This window comes from Erpetoichthys calabaricus, chromosome 2 (genome assembly GCF_900747795.2).
Source record: "Erpetoichthys calabaricus chromosome 2, fErpCal1.3, whole genome shotgun sequence".
Classification (NCBI taxonomy): domain Eukaryota; kingdom Metazoa; phylum Chordata; class Cladistia; order Polypteriformes; family Polypteridae; genus Erpetoichthys; species Erpetoichthys calabaricus.
In genome coordinates this window covers 261320914-261345353 of record NC_041395.2, presented here as the reverse complement: position 1 = coordinate 261345353, position 24440 = coordinate 261320914, and the positions used below count along the sequence as shown (strand labels likewise).

Genomic DNA, 24440 nt, shown 5'->3' with positions numbered 1-24440 from the left:
TGTAGCAAGTAGACTACAAGAATGTGTAAATATGAAGGCTGGTAGTTGCAGCACTTACAAGATTGTACCTAAGTAAACTGTGCCATTATAACATTCTTTTGAGTTAATAAAGTTAATCAAGCTATTGTAATAATCATAACCTGTATGTCTTTTTCCATACATACAACTGTAAACTTACATAACTATAAACTGTAAACTTACTTTTGCTGACCCCTGTATTATTGAGCACTAAGTCTCATGTCTGTAAAATATCAAATACTCTGAATAGTTATAAGGCACACATATATATATATATATATATGCAAATGGTCAGTTTTGTACTTTATAACTAGAGATGGCATTCAAGTAACCTTCTAATCCATCAACACATAAAACAACTGTATAGTACAAGTCAAAGGTTTGTTAATATCCTTATACCCACAAAGGGCCTCCTTGCTGGGAAGCTGGAGAAATTGCTTGCAATACAGAAGTCTAGTTTGAGAACTAAAGCTGTGCTCAGAGGTGGTTCTTCTTACTCCTTTCCTGCTAATGATGTTCACATCCCATGGGGCATTTTCTATTGCCCAAATCATGTATATCTGTGCTACCTATGCTAATCATCTAACTAACGTAAAATTTTGCCCGGTTGGTGACGAGCCTACATGACATCTACATGTGATTTCTTTGAGTTAAGCCTAACCAACCTGTGTGGACCACCTTGCCCACACATGTCTTTGCTTAAGAACAGAACTCTGTATCCCTGTTCCAGACAAGATTTTTTCAGGAATATCATAGGTGTTCTTCTTAGATTGCTCTTTGTCATGCCCCTCTCCACAGACCAATCTGAAATGGACAACTCTAGAAGGATTCAGGGCTGTTGACAACCAGGGCCACATTAAGGACGTCATTAGCCCTGGGACAAAGTCTTTGAAAACCAAGCATTCCTCACATAGCACAAACACACTAGTGCCTGCCTGTCACTGCATTCAAGGTTCTAAAGTTTTTTGTTTAATTTTTTATGTGCATCATCTTCTTAAATGAACAGCTAAACAATTCTTACATTTGTACAGGAGTAGCCAATCATTTACTACCATTAGGACATTTATGATGTCTCTCTAAAATGCTTATAAAATGAATAAATAAATAAAGCTTTGGTAATAATCCTGAGCCTTCAAAATATAAAGCACTCATATCTTTGTTGAATTTCTCAGAAAACCAAAGTGCATGGTGTTTTGACATTCTGGCTGCAAAACACTAAAGCAATCTAGGCGAAGAAAGATTTGAGATGCAGGCAGGAATTAGATGCTAATTATGACATGTGTTGTAATGTATGGCAGAAGGAAAATGGAGTCCCTAGGGCTAAGATTAATATTCATTCTCAGTGGCATGGAAATGTAGTAGGAGGCCCTTTTGCCCTGGTTTGCTTGAAGCATGCTTTTTTCTATATAGTTTTCATACTCCCTCTGCAGATTGTATGTAGGATAGTTTTTTTATTCAGCATAAAGAAAAGTAATAGAAATATAACAACTTTTCCAGAGAATTACCTAAACCTGGAATTTGGTTTACTTATCTGTGACACTTAAATACCCTTAGTGGTTTTTTTTTTCTTCAGATTTAGCATTCATTACCAACATCTTGGACTGGAGGAGCAAGTACTTCAGACGATGCAACCACAACTGTCATTTTTCACTAGCAGTAGCAGCAGATGTTTGTTAAGACAAGAAAAGCATGCCTTTGTAAAGAGTGAGCTTGTCTGCAATTCTTATTTTCCACAGAGATGAAACTGATGATTCTACATTGTACATCACTCTTCTTTCCTTAACATCTTTAGTTTATGCCAGTTACAAGAAGCCTTTTTTGGTAGCTGAAATGAAAAGTACAGATGTCACAATACCAGAGTTTTTATATGTGATACCAGTGCCACTGAAATTTTTACGATACTCCAAACCTATTTGATATAAAGTACCTCCGTTATTCAATTAATTAATGCTGTGTGTTTTTCTGTAACAGAATATAAAATATATAAATACTATTAGTGACAACAGCTTTAAAATAGTGGTATATTCATCAAGTTGTTACCCCTCTACCATTTAAGTAAACTAGTGTTAGCATTCATAAATCTCAAAATACAATGCAGGGCTTAAATTTTAATGTGTGGTGGACACAGGGCTTCCCCAGTTGTAACAACAAGGGTAGGGTGGAGTGTTATCTTAGAGAGATTTCAGTATTGAGTTTATAAAAAATGATGTCATTATGAACTACCTCATTTATCTTACCCGCGCAGCAGTGAAACAGTGAGCCTCTGTCTCAGATTAGCACAAATATATCGCTCCTGCAAGCGAACTGTGATTCTTAGTGCAATGAGAGAAGTCACAAAATCAACCAGAATGTTCAAGCAAATAATAGAAAAAAACCCCGATCTAAATCCGCTAAGTACTTCTCTTGTTTGCTAGCAAAGCAGATGTAAGGTGCGCTCTGAGGCTGGCGCGTGAGTGAGGAGAGCCCCGCCCTTCTCAGCTCGATGTGTCTCTCTCGGATTCATACAAATAAATTCGCGAGATGAGAGAAGTCACAAATGATAGAAAAAGACCCGATCTAAATCCGTTAAGTAGTTCTCTCGTGAAAAGCAGACAGGCATACATACAGACAGAGAGAGAGAGAGAGAGAGAGATGTGCACATTGAAAATTTATTTGACTTTTTTTTTCCAGTTTCTGAATAATACTGCTTAAAATCAGTACAAAAAATAAAAATTTGAACAGTATTATTATTATTACTACATTTTCATTTTACAAGCCCTGTAATGCTCCTTTTTTAACAACATGCTTTTAAAATTTGGTTTATCAGGGAATCCCTCTATTAGCATTGTAACATTTGCACTTGTAAGATTTATATTTGCATCTTTAATCATTTAAAAAACCTACTAAAATTTAAGAACGATTTAACAGAAGAGTCAAATTTCAAATGTCACAATCTCCTGGTGCTTTAGTTGTCCAAACATATCCCTCATTTTTTACATTCATCAAAACTTTAAGGCTTCTTGTGTTACATCAATCTTGTCAGTTTTGCATTATTGTTTTGGAATGCTTGTAAAAGAGTTTTTGTTGTGCTGAGTATTTTATATGAGTGATCTGACCTTGTTATTACCTCTATACAAATCCACAATTAGAAAATTAACTGGACTGATATTAACTGTAGTTGATTAATCCTAATAATTCAAAAATATGACATATGTGCTTTTACAATGTTTGTCAAATTTTATGGGTAATACTTTGCCAGATTAAACTAACGAATGCAATGCCTCTGTTCCTTATCAGGAATGTGTAGGACACTCTATTCAAAAGTGATTACCCTCGCCATCATATCATCTTCTTTCACAAATTCATGACACAAGTTAAATGAGTAAAACTTACACCTGATCAGTCACATCATTGTGCACATGGCTCTTTCTGAAGCAACTCCATAAGAAGATAAAAGTGGAAAATTTGAAAGTCTGTGTTTTTTGGTGTTTTTTAAATTATAAGCACAATTCCATGCCTTAAACACAAGCATTTCCAAATATAACGTTTTTCTTTTTAACGTGTTGATGCGGTGCTGTATCATCACCATTGTCTCCCATTTTTAAATGTAGTAGTCATGCTTTTCTCATGTCTTGTTGTGCCTTCTGAAGTACTTTGTCCATCTGCAGTCACGCATTAGTCCAGTGTTGCCTTTCTGTCGGTGCTACTGATAATGTAAAAAAGGTAGAACTGTGACGTTTTTGGAATTTTGGTTCTTGTGACATCCCTAATGCAAGATTATATATTAGCAAAGCTTTTTGTTTTAGCCATATATTATGAGTACTGTTTTTCAAAGACTGTTAAACCTATTTAACATACAGTATGTTCATCTTTAATAAATTATCTCATGCAAAAATTTCAAGTAAATTTAAAAGATTATTCTTATAAGACTGCTGCTTCTTAAGCTTATTAAATTATTTAGTAATAAAAACCTCTGGCTCTGCGTGCTGCTATGGGTAAAATGTTTTGTGCTTTAAACTGCAGAAGAAATTCACACAAAGCTGCAAAGAACATGCAAGCTTCAGAGCCTGATGGCACAATACTGACAGCTTTCCTAAAAACAATACTTCCAGAAATAAATTACAACACTTTTCAATAACTTTAAAGTATTAGTTGAAGTCCTGTGGGAGAAGAAATTACAATTCATTAAATGTATTCTTCTGAAGCACAGTCCAACACAACATACACTCTAAAGGTGGCAGAGGGTACTTTTTTTTTGTGGCATTTGCATGCTTTCCGTGTTTTCTTGTGGGTATCCTTATTGAACAGGCTTTCTCACAAAGTCCAAATGTATGTTGTTAGGTTTATGGGCAAATTATAAGTGAGTAAGTGTGCAATAATCTTTCCTGCTGTATATAATACATAACCTCACATGTCTTGGGGAGGTTTGATTCTGCGGCTTGGATCTTCAGCGTTCTCTTTGTGTTGGTTAACACTATGAAGTCCATAATATAAAATAAAGTTTCAGTGACAAGTTGGACTTCTATTTGCATGATGTTTCTCTCACACATTCTCAAGTAACCTCCTGGTTATGAACTTTGCCTGTTTGTTTGTGCTCTATAAAGGATAATTTTGTGTTGGAGATACAATTTAATCAAGCAGGCATGGCAGAAAGTAAAGTGAAAAATATACACAATATTTTAAAATGTTCTCTCATGCAAAAATCTACTTTATTTGCATTTGCTTAAAATTAATGGTTGTTAAATCTCATTACACTGTAACATGCCATTTATCAAATCATTGTGAAACTGGTAATACAGATTATCTTGTCATAAAATCTTCATTTCTTGTGCTTTTCCATGTGTGGTATCTTCTTCCTGAAGGAGTCTGTGACAATGCACAGAATGTACAGTGTAAGCAAGAGTATTTTTGTAGCTGTAAGCAGTTGAGTGAACATTAGTAATCCATATATGCGGTATATATGCTGTGTCTGTGTGTGCATGTGCATATGTAGGTGTATGGGTATATACATATGCAGTATATATAAAGTTTTTGTCATTATTTTTTTTAGGTGGAAGAATGGCAACTAGTAGAAGTACTAATGATTCTGTGTGTACTGCTGACCTTGGAGCCCAGTATATAACCGCTACACCATACTACTTTCAGAAGCACCAAAGGTGATATCTTCTAATTATATTTGAGATACTGGACTTATTACCCTATTGAATTCACATCTGAGATATTCGCATTAAAACATAAAGTATCTAGTAGAAACTGAATGCTGAAATAATAAAATGGTTTTGCTTTTTAAGTGTTTGATGTTGTTCGTAGCTTTATTGATAAGCTGTTCTGAATGTTGATTTAATTAATAATTCTTGTTTTAATTTTTTGTAGTTCTTCATCTATAATATATCTGGAATATTATATGCTTTGAGTACCAGTCAAAACATACATTTCCCTATCACCTTGGTTGGCATGATTGGAACTCCTACCATCAGTTCTGGAGTCCCTTAATTGGCCTGTTCAACTTTGTATATTATCCTTGTATTTTAAGTGAGATTTTTTCAGGTATTTCAGTTCCCTCTCAAATCACGAATATGTTTTATTGTATATTGGCTTTTTTTCAGTGTGTATGCCCTGTGGTGCACTGGCATCATTTTTCGGAATGATAGCACTCCACATTTTCTAGATAGGCTGTGACTTCCAGCATCCTTGTATTTTGTAAATTCATGTTCATAAATACTTTTACCTATCTGGACGCCTAGTAGTTTATATCCAGGTTAAAGCTGGGTGTGTAAGATGGTAACTAATAGTTCATAAAGAACTGGAGTGAATATTTTTTTAGTTTCACAAGGCTCCTCCTAGCACTTGATTACTTTGTGCTTACTGGCTATCTCTTCTTCTGTTTACGTAGTATGCGTATTGCTGGCAGAGTTCACATAAGGACAGTAATATTATGAAATTTGAGAATGACTCTTATCATCATTAGTCTCTGGCAAGATAAGGAGAACAGTCAGGAGCTTGTGTTTATGATTTTAGGTGGTGTGTAAATTCTTTTTTTTTATTTTGTCAATAGCTAAGCACTTCTAAAATAACTGACATGCCTGTGGATTTTAGATGCCACTTACCTTCTCGTCCCTAAACAACAAACAATTGCAGATTTACAAAGGGTACAGCTCTGTAAATATTTGGGAACTGTTGCTGAAGATTGAGTGATATTTAGACTATGTTGAGATGAAATGAGCAAGGAGGGTCCGAAATAAGTGTAATTAAGAAGAACGAAAAGCTTATTTGACTTTTTCTTTTACTAAAACTATTATTACATTTACATTTTTGTGTTTGTTTCATATATTTGTAGCAAGAAAAATGCCCTAGCATTATTGTTGAGATACAGTAAGTGTACATTTATTAGTAAGCAGTAGCTGTCTTTTTATTTCAGATTTTTAAATATTACCATCAGATACAACATTTAAATTATCAGGAATTAAGAGTGATATGTACAAATGTACAATGCCTGTGGAATATGTGTGTTGCTGCAAAGCCCATTTTCTTCTAGAAATAAATAAAATGATGTGATTGTAAGAATGGATATGGCTCTAAGAAAATTATTCTGGATGTCTCATATATGCTATGCTGTGTTGAGTTTTTACTTTGTTTAATATGTAATGTTATTAAGGTATGCGATTTCATTTATGTGTAGTAGTAAAGGATAATCTTGGAATGGTGTCACACCTGCTAAAATTATTTTTTTGAGTATTAAATGGAATATCTTTATTTAAAAATGTTGTGCTAGAAGATTTAACATCCCTCTTGCTACTGCTTTGCTTAATCAAATTTTAATACTGTATATTGCTGATTTTATAATGTGAGCCACTAAGGCGCGTACTGGCTCCCTATCCCAGAAACAGACAGGCAGGAGACAAGTTTTGCCACACTCCACACATTTATTTACAGTTTTTACCAGTAAACACAACGCAACACCACTAACACCATCCAGTCATTTCTGCCGCCAATCCTTCTCCCTCCACTCCTCTTCAGGCTTTGTCCTCTCCTCCCAACTCTGGCCACTTATGGAGTGAGAAGGCTTCTTTTTATAAGGCACCTGGATGGACTCCTAACGAGCTTCTTCCGGCCACACTTCCGGGTGTGGCGGAAGCATGACCAAATAAGGCCCTGGAAAGGTCCATGCGCCCCTGGTGGTGGCCATGGATTCCAACGGTGTTGAGCCTCCATGCTCATAACCCGTGGCCCCAATGAAAACCAGTTGGGCTGTCCTCTATTGGCCCGGTCAAGAAACTGTCCCAGCAATCCTCTTTCCCTAGGTGCTTCCACAGTGGGGGGGCCCTCCGCCACAATAGTTATATTATTCAGTAGTTTGAGTTTGCTGTTTTGAGAGTATAGCAAATTAATTGTCTTTCTGTTGTTTTTTCTTCCTTTGGTTAAATTTTGTGATGCGAAGATTGACCTTAATAAAACTTTCCATATTAGATATAAAATAGTGGTAGAGTAGTCTAAGAAAATAGCCTGCATTTGCAACATTTTTGGTAATAATTGTCAAAGAAATATGTTTTATATATACTTACTGTGAAGGTTTCTTCTCTTTGATTATCAGTTTCTATGAAGAACTTTTGACACACAACATTTTGAAACCCCTGACTGCTACAGTGGAAGGGATGCTGATAAAAGAGGAAGGGAGCCTTAATTTTGTATCACCATGTGGAGTCTCTTCCATTGTCAGGCATTACCTTAAAGAGTCAGGTAGTGTAAAATTTTATTTTAATGTTGTGTCAGTGATAAGGTACTAAACATGTTTTTTTTCCCCAAGGCTAATTGTTACAGGGCTTACATAAATACATACATTATCTTTTATTTTGGGTACAAATGTCCTGTTTACTTTGTGGCAAATTGGTGAACTGAACTGTTTAATAGTAGATTGCAAACACTTGAGTGAATCTCGTCTTTCTTAAGTGTAAAATGAATAATTAATATAAATACGTTCTAAAGTCTGCTGAATGTCGCTATGTTTTCGGTAGCGTTTAATTTATTCAATTTATAGATCATTTTTCTTATTGTCCTCACATTATTTACCTGTGATATTTAGTTTTATGACATTTTTTTATAAGATGTGTGAAACATTTCTTTCATAATATTATAGCATCAGTCTACAATTGAAAGGTATGTGATCACAAGAAGCATTAATATATATTAACTAGTCATTTAGCCCGTTACAATAACGGGCGCTAGAACAGTAGTGCATAAACATTAGTAGGAACAGTCTATATTAAATGGCAAGGGACTTTGACCTCATTCTTTTTGTTGGCCGTATTTTTCTTTCTTTCTGCCTTTCTTTTGTTGATGTTTACTTGCTGAGCTGACTGTTCTTCGTGGGCTGCCGCCGTGTATTGTGTGTCTTTAATTTTCTGTGACAGTAATACTGTCTAGATAATTTAGTTCAAATGGCTCTGGAATATGTGAAGAGCAACAGGTGCAGATCTTTATTTACGCGGCCTTTATTCGCTGCGCCCAATTGAGGTCGTCCTTTTGAGGATCGCCTTTTTGTGCGCACCCTTATTGAAGGATACTGTCTTGTACGTCCGCTGGCTTGTGCGTCCGTAATATACGTCCGTAATATACCTTTAATTTTCTCTGGCGGTAATACAGGCGTGCGCGTCGGTAATATGCCTTTAATCTCCTCTGACAGTAATACTGGCTTGTATGTGGCTGTAATATGAGTCACTGTATTGTGTACCTTTAATTTCCTCTCGCAGTAATACTGGTTTGTATTTACGTAAAACGCCTCTAACTTTCTCTGACAGTAATATCGCGCATAGCACCGTGCCCAGCGCATGCGCACTTCACCAGAAGACACCCACACACGGACACCTGGACGCACATAGAGATTTTATATATATAGATGATATAAATACCAGTTAAATAAATGATGCACTACAATAACATTTTGTTTTATTAACTTTTAGTGTACAGAAATGATGTTAAAAAGATGATTTTAAATGTAAGACATAATTAAAATAGTTCACCAAATATCCTTTGAAACTTTTTTCTGTAAGAGTTGGTTGCACTGTATTGCTGCATTCATGAACAATTTAGTGCGTAGGACTACATTTCTGTACACAATCTTCATACAGACCGTATTTGACCACTGCTGTCAGTAAGCTAGCAATCTTAATACTATAAGAATCTTTATGTCTAAGACACTATAGAAGATAATTGAACTAATGTCCAGTTCCAGTTGGGTTTTTGCCTGGTGTACCATACTGCAGTGATAGTCTATGGCTTCTTGTCACACTGCAGTGAAATAAAAAGTCTCAATAAGTTGATGGATCAAGAAGATATGTCATAAATTAACAATTTTCTGTAAAGACAAATATTCACATATAATCATATTTCATTTTTAAAATCCAACAGAAATGTATACAATTACTAAATGTTTGAAAGCTTTGACTTGTAGACACTATGCTGGCTTGCCACACTATCTTCAAGTTTACGCAGTAATTAAAAACAGACTCTTTCTCATAAATCTAGCTAGTATTTTTAGAATATTAAAATAGTTTTTTTCATTTACTTAAACTCTGGTTTTTGAATATTGTGGGTAATTAAAATCTGTGCAGGGCTCAATAATGTCAGAACCTACAGAGAATGCAGTTTGTTGTGTTTTTGCGAAACGTGGCTAACTACCACCATCCCAGATGCTAACGTGGAGCTACCCGGGTTTAGCACAGTTAGAGCGGACAGAGATGCAAGTACCTGTGGGAAGCACAAAGGAGGAGGACTCGCTCTCTATGTTAATACACGATGGTGTAATTCTGGACATGTTAACGTCAAAATCTCCACTTGCTGCAGGGAGATCGAACTGTTGGCCGTAAGTTTGCATCCCTATTACTTGCCCAGAGAGTTTGGACACGTCATTGTTGTTATTGTATACATTCCTCCTCGGGCGGATGTGGAGACAGCGAGTGACATCATCCATTCTGCTGTTGCTAAGTTACAAACGCAGCACCCTGAGGCACTTTAACCATGTGACGCTGGACAAAACATTACCTGCCTTCTCCCAGTATGTGGACTGTAACACCCAGGGAAATAAAACTATTGATTTACTGTATGCAAACATTAAAGACGCATACAGCGCCACCCCCGCTGCCTGCGCTTGGGAAAGCAGATCATAACCTGGTTCTGCTTCAGCCTCACTACAAACCAAAAGTGAGGGTCCTACCTGCAACCACACGATCATTCAGGAAGTGGACCCCGGAGGCTGAGAATGCTCTGAGACAATGTTTTGGAACTACAGACTGGGATATCCTGCAGGGATCACATAGTGAGAACATTGAGGAAGTTGTTGACTGCACTACTGACTACATCAACTTCTGTATGGACATTGTAATTCCAGTAAGAACTGTACGCTGCTATGCTAACAACAAGCCATGGATTACAAGTGACATCAAGGGCCTTTTGAACCAGAAGAAAAGAAGGGCTTTTAAAGACGGTGATCAGCATGAGCTCAAGCGCGTGCAGAAGGAACTCCGAGTCCAGCTCAGGGTGGTGAAGGAGCGGTACAGGAGAAAGCTGGAGCAGAAGTTGCAGAATAACAGCATGAAGGAAATGTGGGATGGGATGAAGATCATCACTGGCTGCAGCTCGAAGCAGGGTACCACCATCGAGAGAGACGTGAAGAGAGCAAACCAAATGAACAACTTCTTTAACAGTTTTGACCACCCTAACCCACTCTCACTCTCACCTCAGAGTACTGCACTCTCCACACATCCTTCTGCTGATACCAGCATAGGAGAGACTTCCCCACCCATAATTACAACAGCGCAAGTGAGCAGAGAGCTGAGGAGACTTCGTGTCAGCAAAGCAGCGGGTCCAGATGGAGTATTGCCACGACTGCTGAAGGTCTGAGCATCGGAGCTGGGGGGTCCTCTACAGCGCATCTTCAACCTGAGCCTGGAACAGGGGAGAGTCCCGAGGCTATGGAAAACATCTTGCATCACCCCAGTCCCAAAGGTATCACGTCCTAGTGAGCTGAATGACTTCCGGCCTGTTGCTCTGACATCACATGTGATAAAGACCATGGAGAGGCTGTTGCTTCACCACCTGAGGCCACAGGTTCAACACACCCTCGACCCTCTGCAGTTTGCATATCAGGAGAAGGTGGGAGCAGAGGATGCTATCATCTATATGCTACATCGATCCCTCTCTCACTTGGACAGAGGCAGTGGGGCTGTAAGAATTATGTTTCTAGACTTCTCTAGCGCCTTCAACACAATCCAACCTCTGCTCCTTAGGGACAAGCTGACAGAGATTGGAGTAGATTCATACCTGGTAGCATGGATCGTGGACTATCTTAAAGACAGACCTCATTATGTGCGTCTTGGGAACTGCACGTCTGACATTGTGGTCAGCAACACAGGAGCGCCACAAGGGACTTTACTTTCTCCGATCCTGTTCAGCCTATATACATCGGACTTCCAACACAACTTGGAGTCCTGCCACATGCAAAAGTTCGCTGATGACACTGCTATCGTGGGCTGCATCAGGAGTGGGCAGGAGGAGGAGTATAGGGACCTAATCAATGACTTTGTTAAATGGTGCGACTCAAACCACCTACACCTGAACACCAGCAAAACCAAGGAGCTGGTGGTGGATTTTAGGAGGCCCAGACCCCTCATGGACCCCGTGATCATCAGAGGTGACTGTGTGCAGATGGTGCAGACCTATAAATACCTGGGAGTGCAGCTGGATGATAAATTGGACTGGACTGTCAATATTGATGCTCTGTGTAAGAATGGACAGAGCCGGCTATACTTCCTTAGAAGGTTGACGTCCTTCAACATCTGCAATAAGATGCTGCAGATGTTCTATCAGACGGTTGTGGCGAGCGCCCTCTTCTATGCGGTGGTGTGCTGGGGAGGCAGCATTAAGAAAAAAGACGCCGCACGCCTGGACAAACTGGTGAGGAAGGCAGGCTCTATTGTTGGCATGGAGCTAGACAGTTTGACATCTGTGGCAGAGCGACGGGCGCTCAGCAGGCTCCTATCAATTATGGAAAATCCACTGCATCCACTAAACGGTGTCATCTCCAGACAGAGGAGCAGCTTCAGCGACAGACTGCTGTCATTGTCCTGCTCCACTGACAGATTGAGAAAATCGTTCCTCCCCCAAACTATGCGATTCTTCAATTCCACCCGGGGGGGTAAACGTTAACATTATATAAAGTTATTGTCTGTTTTTTTACCTGCATTATTATCAATCTTTAATTTAATATTGTTTTTTTGTATCAGTAAGGTGCTGCTGGAGTATGTGAATTTCCCCTTTGGGATTAATAAAGTATCTATCTATCTATCTATCTATCTATCTATCTATCTATCTATCTATCTATCTATCTATCTATCTATCTATCTATCTATCTATCTATCTATCTATCTATCTATCTATCTATCTATCACTAAAGCTTTTTTTTTCACTAAAGCTTTTTTTTTCACTAAAGCTTTTTTTTTGGTTGGTTATAATACTGCATCACTAACCAGTATGTCCATGCAGCCTCACTTCAATGTATGATGTTAATGATTGTGGTTTTATTAAATTGAGTTATTACTATGACTCTACAGATACTTGAGGCTGCCTGTTTACATATATCATTTGTCTTTTGTGTTGTTTGGACTTTGGGTACAACCATTATTACAGAAAATGTAGCAGTCATTAAATCTCAAAGAGGGAGGAATACCTGAAATCTTCTCATTGCTGCATGAATGGCATAAGTCAAGTTTACATTTGTTAAACTTAAGTATGTCAGTGTAATTTTACCCCCAAAATTAATTAGGAGAAAGATAAAAATTGTATTATAATCATATGATCATATATTTAACAATGGACGATATAAATTCCCATACATTTCATGTTACAGCACAAAATTAATTCTCATTCACACTACTACTTTAATGATGTGAGTTTGAATTTTGCCTTGCAGTGAGGAGCATGGGGCACCTCAACATCTAAAGAACAAAATATCTGTACATATTTGGAAAAATAAATGAATTAAAAAATTAATAATAGAAATTTTGCCTGGTACTGTTAAATGACATCAGCTCTTATAATCGGAGCTATTTTTGTGTTGTGACAAATGACTGGTGGAGCATAAGAATGTTAAGGGATATCTATAAGAACCATTGTTTCCTATCTCAAGTAAAGTTTAAAGATCAAGTTGCTTAATGTCTGCATTTTATCAAAATGAAATTTTTTAAGTCCAAATCTTTGATATGACTTGACTCCACGATAGTATAACTGGTAATGCTTTAGCCTACTAGGACTTTGGAGACTTCTGTTCATCCACGTCATCTGATCTGATTAGATAATTGGTAATCTTAATTATACTCAGTGTCCATAATATGACTGTATACATCACTAAAAGGCTCAATTGAGCTTTGATCCAGTGAGTGGTACTCTTTGATTTAATCTTCTGCTGCTCACATCCAGGAAAAGCAGATTATGAAATTTAACTACTGGCATAATTGAAACCTGTTTAGTAATACACACCATTATCTAAACTGGAGACTCACCACTGTCATCATTTAAAAGTGTGTTGAAGGTTCAGGGATAATCAGCTGTGTGTAAAGTGATTTGTTTCAATTGTATTTTGTATTGATAAATTGCTATCTCCTTATCTAAGAAAAATGCCTTTGTGTTTCACATGCTTTCAAACAGCAGCAGAGGTGTTCTACAATTATCATGTCACTCATATTAACCTGAAGAATAATAAATGGGAAGTCTACAGAAAAGGAAGCATTTTGGAATACTTTGATGCAGTTGTCCTTACTATGCCTGTGCCTCAAATTCTGCATCTCCAAGGAAACTTTCTGCAGTGTAAGTATATATCGTTACAGATCTTAAATTTACAGTATATCTTTTCCTGTATGTTATAGTAGTAGTAGTAGTAGTAGTATCAAAATTTGTTATTGCATTTTTTTTTTGTTTTAAAACACAACATGTTATAGGAGAGGGCAGTATCTTTTTGTTATTTCCCTTGTATTGCATTTATATGCTTGTTTCCTGAATATAGTTTGTGAAATTACAAGTGCCTTAAAGTGTAGTGTTCAAATGAGCTAATATTAAAAAAATTGTATTTCCTGAAGTGAAGATAGAGAATTGAAAAAGCTTTGTTTTCTTTTTCTACCAAATAATTGTGAAATCTGATTTTAATGTAATAAAGTTAGTCCAATAAAGTACAAGCATATTCACCATACAGTATTATTCATATTGAAAAAATACATATTCACTGCATAGCATATTTTAGTGAAAGTGTAATTTTCATAAACTGCATTTGGGTTGCAATGGTGGGGGAATTTTCAGGGTTGATTTTGTTGGAACAATGGAAGGGAAAAATAAAGTAAAAATGGCAGTTCTTGAATGTTCTTGAGTGATTTAAACCATTTTTGTTGACACTACTTTTTTATTTTAAACAAAACTGCTTGTTAGCAGAGTGTTCAAATATACTGTGCTTGTACATTTTTTGTGCACAGTACATTTGATGAGAATCTCAGTCATTTAAAAAAATGTGATGACAAAATAAGAAGTAGCAGAACGAAATAATAAGCAGCAATATTCCAAAGAAGTATAACAGCATATCATTTATTCTTGACAAATGTTTCATAAAGCCCATTTTGCACTGGATCAGTTCCACTGCTTCATCAGTGCTCCCTAAGCACATTGCTCCTTTTGCTGCTGTAAAAACACTTTAATTTACTAACATGTAAGTTACTGAAGTGAACAAGCTTAATACAAGTATGTTTTTCCTCTGCAAAGATTAACAGTATTCCCTTTTTTTCCAAGTATGTTAATTTGCACATTTTTTAAATGGCTAACATAGCAAATCAAATAAATGTCTTATGTTTATTCTTGGGAAATATAAAGCTAGCTGTTTTACTGTATATGTTTCCCTGCATCTTTTTCCATTAACAAAATCTGATGTAAGGTTTTGCAGGCTTGGCTCCACATTTTTGTGATTTTATTCATATATAACCAGGCATTGTAAATTGTTTAAAATCTTACTGGGTGTTAGGGAAAATGTCAGGTTGGATTATTAAATCAAATGCCGGAATAGGCTTTGGCATTCCATGACCCTTACTGGAAAAATATTCAAAAAATAAATAAATATGTGGATTTGTTAACGTTAAATGTTGAGCTAAAATCAAATATCAAGAAATATTGAAGTAAATTGGATCTAGACTAAGAAAATCACCCAGCAAATATTAAATTCAGTAGGAGAAAGTGATGAGAGTCCCATTGAGTTAGTTGATTCCACCTGTCGTGTGGCATTACTATATGTTTGAATGTTTCCTGAGCGAGAGCTGTCACAAGGACTTGGGTAGAAGGTGATTTTTTTTTTTCTTTTCAAAGCATGCATTACAGTATTTTATTATTGTTGTTATTGTTGTTTTATTCTTTTTCTTAAGAAAGCAGAGAACTGTACAAGGTGGAAACAATGTTTCTTTTAGTGCTTGATCCATTCTCTGGGCACTGCACAGGAAAGCTAAACCTTCACTTACGATTTGTGTACCAGAAAAGTTTCATCATGGTCTCTGTAGTCACACAAATCAATGTTTAATTGTATTAAACAATGAAATACTTCTTATGGTTAAAAAATCCATTTATAGTATATATACCAAATACTGCAAACTTCTTATTTATGCCTGGAAATCACCAATGTAGATCCATATTGTGCCACATATAACCGAAAAGAAATTAAACTAAAAGGTAAAATTGTACTGTATAGTGTCAAGCATACTTAAATTGCAATATATACTCCAATACATGTCATGTCCTATTTTCAGTCTTGGTGTTTGTATAGTAAAAACTAAGTCATATTAAGGGGAATATAAAGAAATGCTACCCAACTCAGTCTATGGTTTAAAGATTCAAGTTATCAGAAAAATTAAAGGCGTTGAGTCTTTTCAGCATGAGCCAACAGAGGATGAATTACTTGGAGGCAGTATAGCATTTTTAATTGGTAGCTGTTCTTGTTTCCTTTCTATTTCAAAAATAAAGCTGTAAAGTATTTTGAGTAACCAAAATAGTTCACACCACTTTAAATATGAGTGCTTTATTTTGACATATTATTGCTTGAAAACATCATTTATTTAAGTTATTAATATGTGTCCATAAAGAATGCTGTATAGTTACTAGGTTAGCTAAAGGTTATCAACTTAGCAATGCAATTCATCTCTCCCTCTCCCTCTCTCTCTGTCTCATGTAATTAAGTATTATGAAGTATTTAGGTATTAAATTTGTACTATTATATAGTAGAAGAAAGATGTTTCGATAGCCTTAGATTAGTTCCCAGTAGTAAAGCTGACTCTTGGCTATCTCAAAAAGATCCTGTTTTTCTAAGTAGGTATATATCCAGGAGTGGGTTTTACCTTGATGAGAAAGCCATAAAAGAGCTCTAGGACTCTCCACTCGGCCAGTCAGTTGCAAGGTGGTGTTAACACCACTATTCATAGAGTATCCCAGACGTTGTTTCTTAGGAGTATGCAAATTTAGCATCCTTATGGATGTCTCTTGAAGAAATGCACCCATGGGGTTATGCTCCTAGAAGGTGTTTGTGCTTGAACAGGGTTTTGACAAATACCATAGCTCTTCTTCTTAAGCAGTGTATGCTATAGGTATCTGGTCATGATACAATGGAATTGTTTGATTCACAGACCTGTTAACATACAACTGTGTTACTGTCTCTAAATGGTTTAAACCAGGGGTTGCCGACTCCGCTCCTGGAGGACCACCATGGCTACAGGTTTTCATTTTAACCCTTTTCTTAATGAGTGACCTGTTTTTGCTGCTAATTAACTTCTTTTGAACTAATTTTAATTGACTTGTTCTTGAAGACTCAGACCCCTTAATTGTTTCTTTTTCCTTAATTAGCAGCCAAACAATAACGAGATACAAAATGAACCAAAACAACTGGTGTTCATCATACTAGATCTGAAAATAAAGAAAGATGAAGGTCTCAGGAATGTCGATTTGCTGAGGACCCCAAAACATTTTATCAGGGCTCTAAGAATGAGAAAATCAACAATTTCAGGAATGTCTGTTAATGCAGGGGTAGGCAATGTCGGTCCTGGAGTGCCACAGTATGTGCAGGTTTTTGTTCCAACCCAGTTCCTTAACGAGAACTCAATTATTGCTGATGAAGCACATATTGCTTAAGTGACATTTTAATGCTTCATTTTAGTGGTCTCGCTTGTTAAGGTTCTCCAACCTTAATTGCTTATTTCAATCTTAAACTGCTGCATTCAGTGTTTTAATTGCTCCTTATTAGCAATAAGATGTAAAACAGGGGTAGGCAATGTCGGTCCTGGTGAGCCGCAGTGGCTACAGGTTTTCATTCAACCCAATTGCTTAATTAGAAACCAATCATTGCCAATCTCAGACCTTATTTAATTTTATAGCTTGTTAGTCTGTACAATGTAAGGCTTTTATATAGTAGATTTTTTTCCTTTCCAAGGATATCATCCAAATGATTTGAAGCCTAAAACAAATCATTTTCAGTCTGTCACATTTTTCTATTAAGTGTTTTATTAAATCAAACCGTGCATGATGAACACACACAGATGTAATTGGAAAAAAGCTAGCTGGAGAACTGCTGGCTGCTTTGTCTTTTACATCTTATTGCTAATAAGGAGCAATTAAAACACTGAATGCAGCAGTTTAAGATTGAAATAAGCAATTAAGGTTGGAGAACCTTAACAAGAGAGAGCACTAAAATGAAGCATTAAAATGTCACTTAAGCAATATGTGCTTCATCAGCAATAATTGAGTTCTCGTTAAGGAACTGGGTTGGAACAAAAACCTGCACATACTGTGGCACTCCAGGACCGACATTGCCTACCCCCGTGTTAATGCACCACAAGAGCAGCAACAAAGCCACGAAATTAAAGAACAAGTTTAATTAGCAACAAGACTTGGCACCTCATTAAGCAGCTGGTTGGAGTTTGAGACCCTGACTTAGTTGGTCTTCCCTCACTTCACATTTCATTTCTGTTTATGTGCCATTTAAGGAAAGAAATGAAGCAATTCAGAGGAACGATGAAGAAATTCAGGGACACAATCTTAAAAAAGCAATTCAATTAAAATTAATTCAAAAGAAGTTAATTAGCAGCACAAACTGGACACTCATTAAAAAAAAAAAGGGTTAGAATAAAAACCTGCAACCATGGTGGTCCTCTAGGACCGGACTTGGCGAACCCTGATTTAAATAATAACTCCTGCAAGTATTATTTGAAGTTACCATTTATGAAAAAAAAGAAAAGGCTCAATGGCAAGTAGCAAAATCAGCCAGAGATTTACAGGTGAGGAAGTGTGCTTGTGTTGGAGGACTGCAGTGAAGAAGAAGGGGTCAAGCCTTCAAAGTTACGGCATCTGCTTTACAGTTGGGGTTCCACGAAATAAAGTTGCTTAATTTTTTTGTACTTCTGCTTAGTTTACTCTGTTAGTGGTTTCTTGCATATTGGGTACTAAACCAAAACACACCAAATGAAAATAAGAGAAAATGTGATGCTAGTTATGGTATGTGTCTCTGTGGGTTGGATATTGAGTTATTTGCAATACTTATCTATTCATACAGTTACATACATAGGTTTATTTAAGTTTGGGCTTCTGCACACCCAAACAAAGATCTGGGCCTCCATTGACAATTATTAAAGTATTAGTATCAGTATTAGTATTGGCAGGTATACGGAGTACAGTGACATTTTTACATGTGTGTCCAACCAACATGCAATACACTACTATAAACTATTAAAATTTTGCATTATATAAAAAGCAATATATTAAAGAATTAATGTCTTTGTATGTACATTTTTAAATTTAAAGTGATTGGTTATGGTTTTGTAAAAGAAAAATCTTTTAAACGTTTATGTAGAGGTATTTATGTTTTATTGTTCAGTACATTTTATTCTTTTATCATATTGGTGAGATACAATATTATTAGGAAAAGTAAAGAACACATCTTTGAAGGTGTAACATTCACAGGAATTGAAAAGTCACTCCATTTCCTGTTTATTTCAAGGACGTTACATTTTCCAAACATTGCTCATTTTAGTAGGAAACATATGCAGAATACAGTATATAGGAAACCTTGCAGCATCTGTTGACATGCACCTTTAACGTTCTGCCTCTAATAACATTATTTTGTTTTCAGAGAAATTTACAAATGGATATGCTGATACACGGTCACTCATGGTTATTAGCTAATAATGAATGTGTGCAGGCTCAGGTCAGGTCATGGTCTTAAATCAGTGAATCGTTTAGGGTTGCACAATTAGTGTTTTATTACAGGTCTTGATTCAGGTACACTTGTACTGTTGCCACAAAGGTGTTTTTTGAAAATGGTATTTGTGCGGGTCTGTAGCCAAAATGCACAAGCAGCTGTAGGCCTCCTGTGCTCGTAGGGAAACAAGAAATGGTTAAAACGCTTGTGTTCTTACAAAGGGAACAGTTAAAAGCTTGCAGGCACAAAGATTAAAGAAAGAGCCACAGGAGTTGTTCGAAGTAGCTGCCATATTAATAATAGGTAGAGTCATAATTGCAGTAAACTAGATCCACATCACACAGCTCAGAACACATGCATAAGCAAATATTAAGGCACCTACTCTCACTCTTATGCTTTTGTCATTACACTTACCCAACTGAACAACCCCATATGCACCCCACCAGGAGAATTAAAATGACAAGCCTATTGCTAATTTAAATATCTGCCACAATTACTAGTTTGACACAAACTTTTGTAGCCTTAGACAATAGCATTACTGCCAATTTTGAGCTTTGTCACAAGCTTCTAATAGTTCTATTTATTCTGTCTTTAGCAGTATCATCAGTTTTATAGGGGGCGGCGCAGTGGATAGCGCTGCTGCCTCGCAGTTAGGAGACCCAGGTTTGCTTCCTGGGTCCTCCCTGCGTGGAGTTTGCATGTTCTCCCCGTGTCTGCATGGATTTCCTCCAGGTACTCCGGTTTCCTCCCACTGGTGCATTGGTGATTCTAAATTGTCCCTACTGTGTGTGCTTGGTGTATGTTTGTATGTCCTGCGGTGTGCTGGCACCCTGCCCGGGGTTTGTTTCCTGCCTTGTGCCCTGTGTTGGCTGGGATTGGCTCCAGCAGACCCCCGTGACCCTGTAGTTAGGATATAGCGGGTTGGATTATGAATGGATGGATGGATGAGTATTCTAGAATATCAGATGTAGATGGGTATCTTTTGCTAATGTTTTGACATACCACTGGGTAAATAACAGTAACTGATTATTACTGTCAACTCATGTACCTGTACTCCACTCTTTGTAGGTCATTCTCAGTTAATATGTTGGCAGTTGAGGTTTTCAAACTTGTTTGTCTGGAATTGTTGAGAATTTCTATATTGGTACTTTTACCTGTTAAGAGGTATTATAATACACTTCCCGTGTCATACCTTTATATTTCCAGCTTTGCATTCAAGCACAAATCTGTTCACTAAGATGTAGCTCATCTCTCATTTGAAGCAGAAAACTGTTTGAATCTTATCTTATGTAAATGGTCACTCTTCCACCTTTTTCATCTTGTCTGTCTTTTCTTAATAATGCGTATCCGTTATTGTTATCCATACCTCTAGAATTCAGCCATGTCTGTTTTATTTCTTTAACATCGTAGATATTCACAGCTACTATACATATACAGTTCCCGTATTAGCCAGGCATTTTTCAGTTAAGTACTGATTCTAGTGCAGCCTATTTTCCTCATAGGGAATTAATTTCAAAGTTGTCTTTTTTTTATGACCATTACTACAAAATAACAGGGAAAGCAATAGATTTAAAAAATGGTTATTTTGGGTGTAGTATTAACAACTGCCAAATTTAAATTGTTCTCAGCTTCCTTGAATGTACTGTTTGCCAACACAAAAGTGTTCCTCCAGTTCATGCGTAATCAATTCCAAAAGCACAGATCCCATCTGTTCTAAAACATACCCCAGTGTCCCAGAAATCTGTGTCCTTCTATCCTTCTCCAAACTTTGAGCTGTGCATTAAAACTTCTGGTGTTCTTAGTCCTACCTTTACTGGCACAATACAGGCAAAGATAAATGAAGGTTATAGTTCAGTTCTATTTCTCAATTTAACATGTACTGTAGTTTAAATATGTGTTGCACAACAAGTTCCTAACTTGTGGTGCTGCCCAGTGTTAGCTTTTGCACCATCATGATCCTCAACTAGATTTAGTGGGATTATGAATATAATATATAGCTCTGGTTGTCTGTGTCTGACCTCTGCGTTTTTCCCAGTTGATTCTGTGGTTCATCAGGGGTGTGTTCTTGCTCCTACTCTGTTCAATGTTTGTATGGACTGGGTGTTGGGCAAGGTTGTGGGGTCCAGCGGCTGTGGGGCATCTGTTGGTGAAGAAAGATTCACAGATCTTGACTTTGCTGATGATGCTGTGATCTTTGCGGAGTCGATGGAGGCTCTGATCGGGGTGCTCGAGAGACTGAGCGAGGAGTGTCTGGGCTTGCAAGTGTCCTGGATCAAAAATCAAGATCCAGGCCTTTAATGACCTCTTGGGCACAGCCATCAGCAGTGTGTCTGTCTGTGGAGAGACTGTCGACCTTGTCGATAGGTTTACTTACCTTGGCAGTGACAGTCATGTCTCTGGTGACTCTTCCTATGAAGTCAGTAGATGGATTGAGAGAGCATGGGGGGGACATGAAGTCGCTGGAATGGGGTGTGTGGCGCTCCCGATATCTATGCAGAAGGACAAAGGTCCAAGTCTTTAGAGTCCTGGTGCTTCCTGTCTTGCGTCTGTCCTGAGACGAAGACTGGACTCCTTTTGGTACTGTGTCTCTCCGGAAAATCCTTGGGTACCGTTGGTTTGACTTTGTGTTGAATGAGCAGTTGCTCATGGAGTCCCGAATGAGGCACAGTACCTGCATTGTGAGGGAGCATCAGATATGACACTACAGCCATGTGGTGCATTTCCCCGAGGGTGATCCGGCTCGTAAGATCCTCATTGCTGGGGACCTGAGTGACTGGACCAGGCCAAAGGGTCGCCCACGTAACACCTGGCTGTGGCAGATAGAGGGTAATTTCTGGAGGGTGGGAATGTACTGTGTGTCTGCCTGGTGAGTTGCAAACTGGGATCCCGAGTTGTTTCGTTGTGTAGTGGATGAGGCAACGCACTGTACCGGTACATGCTCCCCAACTTGACTTGAATTGACTTGTTGTCTGTGTCTAACTGTTTTATTTGTTCCTCTATTGACAATAAAAATGGAATCAAACAGGAAACCATACACCTGGCAATGGTTCCGTCCTATTTGTGCACATAGGAGGTGACACGCTGCAGAAGACTCCCTATAGCTGCAGTACACCCCCTAATAACTGAGCCCGATTATCCTCTATCTGGGGCTTGGTTTATTGATGATTGCTTAAGGTTCCTTATCCCTGCCTACCACCTTAGATGTATCAGAGTCTTACTCCAACTTTGCAGGTTGTTCAACACAGCTGTACATCTCTTAAATTTGATCAGGCTCATTATTTTTAAAAGTACTTCTGATACAACCACTTTCAATGGCAATGGTATGTCAAGAAACAAAAGGGTTCCTGTATTGTTAAGATTTAAGCATCTATGTTCCCTAAGTATAATATAAACCGATGCTTCACCCAAACTTTCCAGACCAATTAAACTCCAAGTTAAAATAAAATTGGAAATGTTTAGCAGTAGAGACATTTTTGTGACCCTGACAGGCTACAGTAATTTTGAAATGTCTGATGCCTTGTTTCTTGCATTGCCAGTAGACTGAGTACAACATGTCTCTGACAGCTTATACATAATTAATTCATTTTCTTTTTTCCCTGCAAAAGTAAACAAAATCCTTTGCCAAGTATTTCTGAAATTTTATGATAGTCTTATAAATAATATATAAATACTTGTACTGAGTATTGTTGGCTAGAAGACAGTGAGCCACATATTAAGATTTTGTTTAATGAATATTGCAGTATGTCATTCACTTCATGTTATGTTAAAGTAAATATCATCCATCCATTCATATTCTCTATTGCATTTTTTTCTTTTAATAGTCTCATAACATTTTTTTTTTCTTTTTCCCCCCAGTCACTGCCAATTTCATGTTCTGCATACCTCACTTCTGACCATCTGGGAAAAATGAGGCAGTAAGCCTAGACAGCTGACTTCAAGTATGATTCCTGATGAGGAATCGACACTCTTGCTAAATTGGTCCCAAGTTGTCTAGTTATTTCTTTTCTGTGGGTACTGCCTACCCTATTGGTATTCTTGCAATAAACTACAAAACTAAACTTTTTGTTTTGAAATGGTAAACTCCTGATCTTTAATGACTGATATGGAAATAAAAGTATAAAATCCAAAGCCCCTGGGGTAGATGAAGCAGAACAGAAACATATTTTTTTAAATAATGCAAAATGTTCTACCAGACTGTTGCCATCTATGGCTAGCCTGTAGAATGAGATCAGGTTAACAGAAGAGAGCAAAAATGAGAGAGAAAGCTTTTTTTCCTCTTACAGTACAACTATTACAGAATATACTGAATGTCTAAAAATAAAGAATATACTATTTTGGCACTTATTTACAGAGGAGATAAGAAGAAGAGAAAAAAATTATAATACTGTTATTTTAAAATTACTTGGGCACTTTATTATTATGGTATGTTAGAGCAAAAAAAAGACTTTTCCTTACAGCCAGTCATGTGGCTGCAGCTCAATATAAATAGCATACAGAAACAGTTAAAAGGTTTGGTGGCTCTGCAACAAAATATTAACTAAATACCCCTAGTAGTGGTGTAACTGATTGTGCCAAACATGATAACTCCAGCATCTATTAAATAGCTGCCCTCCTTATCACACTTTAGAGTGTCTAGAGTTTTTAGTGAATGAGGCAAGGTGCAAAAAAACTATAGGAAGCAGTTTTGTGGATGACAATGTCTTGTTAGTGAGAGAGTTGAGATGAGAATGGCCACACTTGTTCAGACAAACAGAAAGGCCAGAAATACTCAAAACATTGATGTCTTAAAAGGCATCTCTGACAACACCTTCCTTCAGACTTTGCAGAAGGTGGTCAGCAGAAGATGACTTCTCTGGTTTCCACTTGAGAACACAATCGGCTACATCTGATCGCCCATATTGGACACAGTCCTAGAGGGCCGCAGTGGCTGCAGGTTTTTGTTCTAACCGGTTGCTTAATTATAAAGCAATTCTTGCCAATAATTTAATTTCATGGCTTGTTAGTGCTTTAACTGTGCTATGTCAAGTCATTCTCATATCCTAGATTTTTTTTCCTTTCTAAGGATATCATCCAAATGATTTGAAATCTAAAATGGATGAGTAATTGTTAGTCCTCCACATTTTTCTCTTCACTTTCCTTCCAAGTACTGTATTTAATTAAACGCAATAGTGCGTGATAAATACAC

The 24440-nt window shown here is 37.2% G+C and overlaps 1 protein-coding gene across 3 annotated transcripts in view; it reads left to right on the top strand.

Annotated features, from left to right (window-relative positions):
• The window catches only part of rnls (renalase, FAD-dependent amine oxidase), a 207322-nt gene that overhangs the window by 21624 nt on the left and 161258 nt on the right, over window positions 1-24440 (top strand). For 2 of the 3 annotated variants that reach the window (XM_028795430.2, XM_051923146.1), the window contains 3 exons: window positions 5048-5153; window positions 7589-7734; window positions 13696-13854. In XM_028795430.2, the coding sequence (XP_028651263.1) occupies window positions 5048-5153; window positions 7589-7734; window positions 13696-13854 (411 nt within the window). The remainder of the gene's footprint in view (window positions 1-5047; window positions 5154-7588; window positions 7735-13695; window positions 13855-24440) is intronic. The other variant, XM_028795429.2, reaches the window with a different exon arrangement.